The sequence below is a fragment of the Mus pahari genome, chromosome 1, assembly GCF_900095145.1.
Source record: "Mus pahari chromosome 1, PAHARI_EIJ_v1.1, whole genome shotgun sequence".
NCBI lineage: Eukaryota > Metazoa > Chordata > Mammalia > Rodentia > Muridae > Mus > Mus pahari.
In genome coordinates this window covers 152,484,071-152,489,070 of record NC_034590.1, presented here as the reverse complement: position 1 = coordinate 152,489,070, position 5,000 = coordinate 152,484,071, and the positions used below count along the sequence as shown (strand labels likewise).

Below are 5,000 nucleotides of genomic sequence, written 5' to 3'. Positions count from 1 at the left end.
CAGCCTGCTCACCTATGTGCTGGTTCAAGAGCCCTGTTAGTTCACTCTCTGAGGCAGAAGCCTGGAGTTGAACCCTGGGCCCGGTAGGGGTTGAAGCAATGTTTCCAGCTCCTTTCAGCTGTGATCCACAGAGAACAGAACATTTGCAGCAAAAAAGAAGCAAAGCTAGATACTAAAATCAGTTTGGGTTGGGAGTAGGGATGGAGTAAGTGGGATCAGCAGGTGAAGATGCTTGCTGCCAAACCTGAGGCCCCGAGTTCCACCCCTAGAACCTACGTGGTAGGACAGAACTGGCTCCCCCGACCTCCACATGCACCCATTCTGGATGTGCACCCATTTCCCCCACTGTAAGAAAAAGAGATAAATAAATGTAATGAATACTGTTTTAGAAGTCTGTTCAAGGGAAGGGCTTACAGGGAAGGTTACTCGCCCCTCCCAGCAAGGGAACAGTACCTTAGTCCTGTCATACAGAGCATGGTTGTCCAGCATCATCTTCCTCTCGTGTGTGGCGTAGCGCCGCAAGTCTCTCTCAAACTGCTACAAAGAGAATTAACGCAAATTACGGTCCAGTCCAGATGGTTTCTGGTACATGGTGTTTAGAGCTATCCGAAGCCCTTGGGTGTTTGAAACTGCTATGTCTAACATAAATTCTTGGGGTGACTTTCTTCCCCATGGCAAAGCTCCTGGGTGGCTGAGCTCTGGGGTCCTTGTACTAGAACAGAAGGTCAGTGTGAACAAGAAGCTGATTGGCTTGAACCCTTGTCAATCACTTGCCCAGCAGGCCGCAGGCGATGTGTGAATATCTGTTGAGTGGATAAAAGAATAGTGTGAGTGTTGTTTCTAGAATAGTACCTGGTCCAGAGGAAAATGTGGCCTAAATCGTTTTAAGTTTCAAATATCATTATTAAAATAGAGGGTGAGGAGTGGGGAGATCTTGGCCCAAATATTATGCCTATCTATGTGTCCTTACTACGTAGCTTCTCTGAACTTGCTTTGTCCCAAGATGGAGGGAGTGAGTGTTAAGGTCCCTTCCTCTCCGATGTCCACTCATATTGAGATTCTGTGAAGAGTTGCCTGCCCCAGAATGACGTCTGTCATGATCCCTGAGGCTTCGGGGATCGAATCTGAAGCCTAGGACAAGCGAACCGCAAACACTAGAAACGAGGACAGTGAATCACAAATACCGCTGCTGGTTTCCTGAGAGAAACCTGGAAACTTCCCTGGTCCAGAACTTTGTCTTTTCCCCTGGGATCAGGCAGAATGTTTGGGACAGTCGCACCCTCTAGCAGCAAGAATTCATTTTCTCTCTGCTGGCAAGTTTCTGGGGCTGGGTGCCTCTCGGATACCCTTTACAGCAGCAGCTGTAGGTGGAACCAGCTTTGTGGAATAATTGCTGAGGAAGCAGATTCGCTAGCACAGGTCTGGGAAGTTGTGGGTCCTGCTTAGCTCACCCCAGCTCTTGACTGGACAGCATCTGCCCACAGCTAACACTGGTTGCCAGCAACTGGAGAGGCTGGAGGTGTAAGGAGGATTGGTTATATGCAGACAATGATGAGCTACTCCTGGGTTCCGTGCCCTGAGTGCTTTGGAAGCGAGAAACATTCCTGAACTCCTCGGCCAAGGCCTAGAGTGTTTCTGTGTATGCAGACAGAAGTTCAGTTCACCTGACAAATACCTGCAGAGTGCCAGTTCTTCAGGGAGCTGAGTCTAGCTGGCCACACAGATGGTTTATAATAACAAAAAAAATAAGAAAACTATGGGCCCATAGGAAGCCAGTGCTGCAGCCATACTGAGCAGGGCTGCCATGACGAGCATCACTGAAGAGGGCTCGAACGAGGTGATTAAAAACCAAAATGGCTGTAGAATGGTCAAGAGAGTTGTGCTGTGCGGGATAGCTTTGTGTCAACTTGACACATGCTTGAGTTATCTGAAAGGAGAAAAACCTAAATTGAGAAAATGCCTCGGTAAGATCCAGCGGTAGGACATTTTCTTAACTAGTGATTAATGGGAGATGGTCCAGTCTATTGTGGGTGGTACCATCCCTGGGCTGGTGGTTCTATGAGAAAGCAGGCTGAGCAAGCCACAGAGAGCAAGCCGATAAGCCGCACTCCTCCATGGCCTCTGCCTCAGCTCGTGCCTCCAGGTCCCTGCCCTACCTGAGTTCCTGTCCTGACTTCCTTTGATGATGAACAGTGATAAAGAAATGTCAGTAGAATAAACCCTTCCGTCCCCACGTTTCTTTGATCGTGGTATTTTGTCACAGCAGTCAGAACCCTAACTAAGGAATCCAGTCCTTTCCTGAGCCCCAAGAGCCTGGCATGACATCTAAAAGAGGAGCGGATGGATTGTTGTTTCAGAGAGTCCTCCACAGAACCCTGTGAGGTTAGCGCCTCTGTTAGAGAGAAGGCTGGGGGAGTGTTATTTACCTGAAAGCCGCGCAACCCGGGACAGAGCAGCTTCAGCCTCTTGAATCCCGAAGTTTCTTTTTAAACCCTCACTAGTTTCTTAGAGCAGCATTGGAGACCTCCGCTTCAAAGGAGTGTAAACAGCAGATGGAAGCCACAGTACCACAGTGCAGCTGTGCACTGCTGCCCCCAGAGGGCGCCACTCCCATCTATCTTATAGGACTTAGAAAAAAAGATTGCAGGAAGAGGCAAGGTTGGGTCCTTCAGCAGGTCTAGGACCCGAATCCATCTGAGCTACTCATCACCCTGCCACTTCCTGGGCTTCCGTAGTTCTCAGCTGAGATACCTCTCAGTTACCTGGGGGATTTTACAAACATACACGGCAGGGCTTAGCTGCCGAGAGCTTCTGGTGTTATGGTATACAGTGGAGAATTTATAAATCTAACCTGTCCCCAGGTAAGGCCACTGCTGCTGGCTTGGTGAACCATACATTGGGGAATCTAAATGAATCTAACTCGTATGACTATGTGTCCATACCATGCCCCAGTTTAGAGGCTTGAGGGCATGGTCCCTTCGTTCTCTCAGCCTTCTGCCCTGCAGCTGTCATCTCTCCCCTGAGCCAGAAAAGCTAGCAGACAGCTCTTACCCTGGAGCCGGTCCATCCGAGCAGGGCATAGGCCCGGCGATCGTAGGGGCACATGACCAGGTCTACACGGATGGCCTTCCAGCCCTTTCCTTCCTGCTGGCCGCTCTTCTCTCTGCGCACCCTCCCATGGTGCAGCTTCAGAATCAGGAAGCATTTCTGGAAGTGGTCGAGAGCGTCCACTTTCCTGCTGGGCTGCTTGAACTTTTCAAAGGTTGACTCTAAGATGTCGCAGTACAAAAGCAACCCCTGAAAAGCAATGGGAGGGTTTAGAAAGGGTCCTCGGAGGCTGTTGGGGGCACCCATGTGACATGACAGTGCTCTTAAGAAGGCCTCTTCAGAGCTGAACCAACGGGGATGCGTTTTTGTTCTTCCTCACCCAGCATCTGGGAGAGGAGGTAATACATGATTCTCTCTACAGAAAAGGAATTTCTTCACGAGAAAGGCTGAGCCCAAAGCCCCCAGTAATAAAACCTCAGAGCCTCCATCTCTCCTTGTTTGCTTCTGAGGGACAACTTTGCTCCTTTAAAAGCAAAGCCACAGTGAATAGAAATCCACACTCTTCCCTTCATGTTGATTGTCTGGACTGGGTCAAAGGGTTGTGTCTGGAATCCCAGACCCAGTGTGGGGCATGGTGACCTGTTACACCTGTTGTTGTGCTGTTTTTTCAATGCTGAGGGTTGAACCTGGGACTTGCACTCTACCACTGCATATACACCCCAGCCCTGAAAGAACTATCTCTCCATCTCAGAGGCAGTGGGAGAAGGCCCAGGAAGCCTGCTTTATCTCAAGTTTCTGTCCAGAAAGTTAATGAGTCATTCAAGGGAATGCCAGGCAAGCACCAGCCCCTAGGGGTTCCTGTGCTGCACACGGGGGTGGGGGGGTGGGGGGGTAGGCTAGCACTTGGCAGATGGGATATTCTTGGGTGAATCAACCCTGAACTTGGCGAGGCTTTGACTGGGGCGTTCCATCTGATTCTGGGCGCTGTCTGCAGTGGAGCCTGGCCTCAGATGTGGCCCTAGCTTTCCAGGCCAGCTTTCTGTTGGGTATCCCTACTGTTTGCAGTTCCCCTTCCTGTCCCCACGTCTCTCAGTCTGATTTCTCTCCTCTGGAACTGCTCTGAGGGATGGCCCAGGCTCAGCCATGGTTGCCCAGGGTTGTCTTCCTATTAGAAACTCAGTGGCCAGGCTAGGAAGGAGCTGTCCCTGCCATTCCTTCTCTCTGTTCCCAGGGTATGGCGGTTGGAGGGATGGGGAGGGAGGTAGGGCAGTTCAGCTTTGCTTCATACAAGGACAAGGCTCTAATTCTTCCAATTTAGTGGACCAATTAACCATAGGCTACCCCAAGCAATGGTGTAAGAGCAGGAAGTGTTGTTAGGGGGCTGGAGGAGGAGTCCTCCAGCCAGGATTCTTGACCTTTGTTTTCAGTTCCTTCCCATCTTCTCCTCAGAGGAACCAATCTAGTATTCAAACTCAAGTGGGGGAAGTCATCCCTCAGTCATCCCTCAGTGATCCTATAGTTATTCATCAGTGACTCCTCATTAATCCTTGAGTCATTCCTCAGTGATCCCTCAGTCATCTTTCAATCATCCCTTAATCATCCCTCAATATTCCCTAATTATCCCTCAGTTGTCCCTCAGAGATCCTGCAGTCACCCCTCAATGATTCCTGTGATCCCTCAGTCACCCTTCAGTGATCCCTCAGTGATCCCTCTGTCATTCCTCAGTGTTCCTTCAATCATCCTTCAGTAGTCCCTCAGTCATCCCTTAATGATTCCTCGATCACCCCTCAGTGATCCCATAGTCATCCATCAGTGATCCCTCAGTAATCCTTCAATCATCCCACAATCATCCTTCAGTCATTTCACAGTCGTACCTCAGTGATCCCATAATCATCCCTCAGTCATCCCACAGTCATCCCTCAGTCATCCCACAGTCATCCCTCAGTCATCCC

The 5,000-nt window shown here is 50.0% G+C and overlaps 1 protein-coding gene across 2 annotated transcripts in view; it reads right to left on the bottom strand.

The window, feature by feature from the left end:
- The window catches only part of Dntt (DNA nucleotidylexotransferase), a 30,079-nt gene that overhangs the window by 3,302 nt on the left and 21,777 nt on the right, over positions 1-5,000 (bottom strand). For both annotated transcript variants that reach the window (XM_021208736.1, XM_021208742.1), the window contains exons 9-10: positions 3,052-3,297; positions 454-537 (exon numbers count right to left, since the gene is read on the bottom strand). In XM_021208736.1, coding sequence (XP_021064395.1) covers positions 454-537; positions 3,052-3,297 — 330 coding nt within the window. The remainder of the gene's footprint in view (positions 1-453; positions 538-3,051; positions 3,298-5,000) is intronic.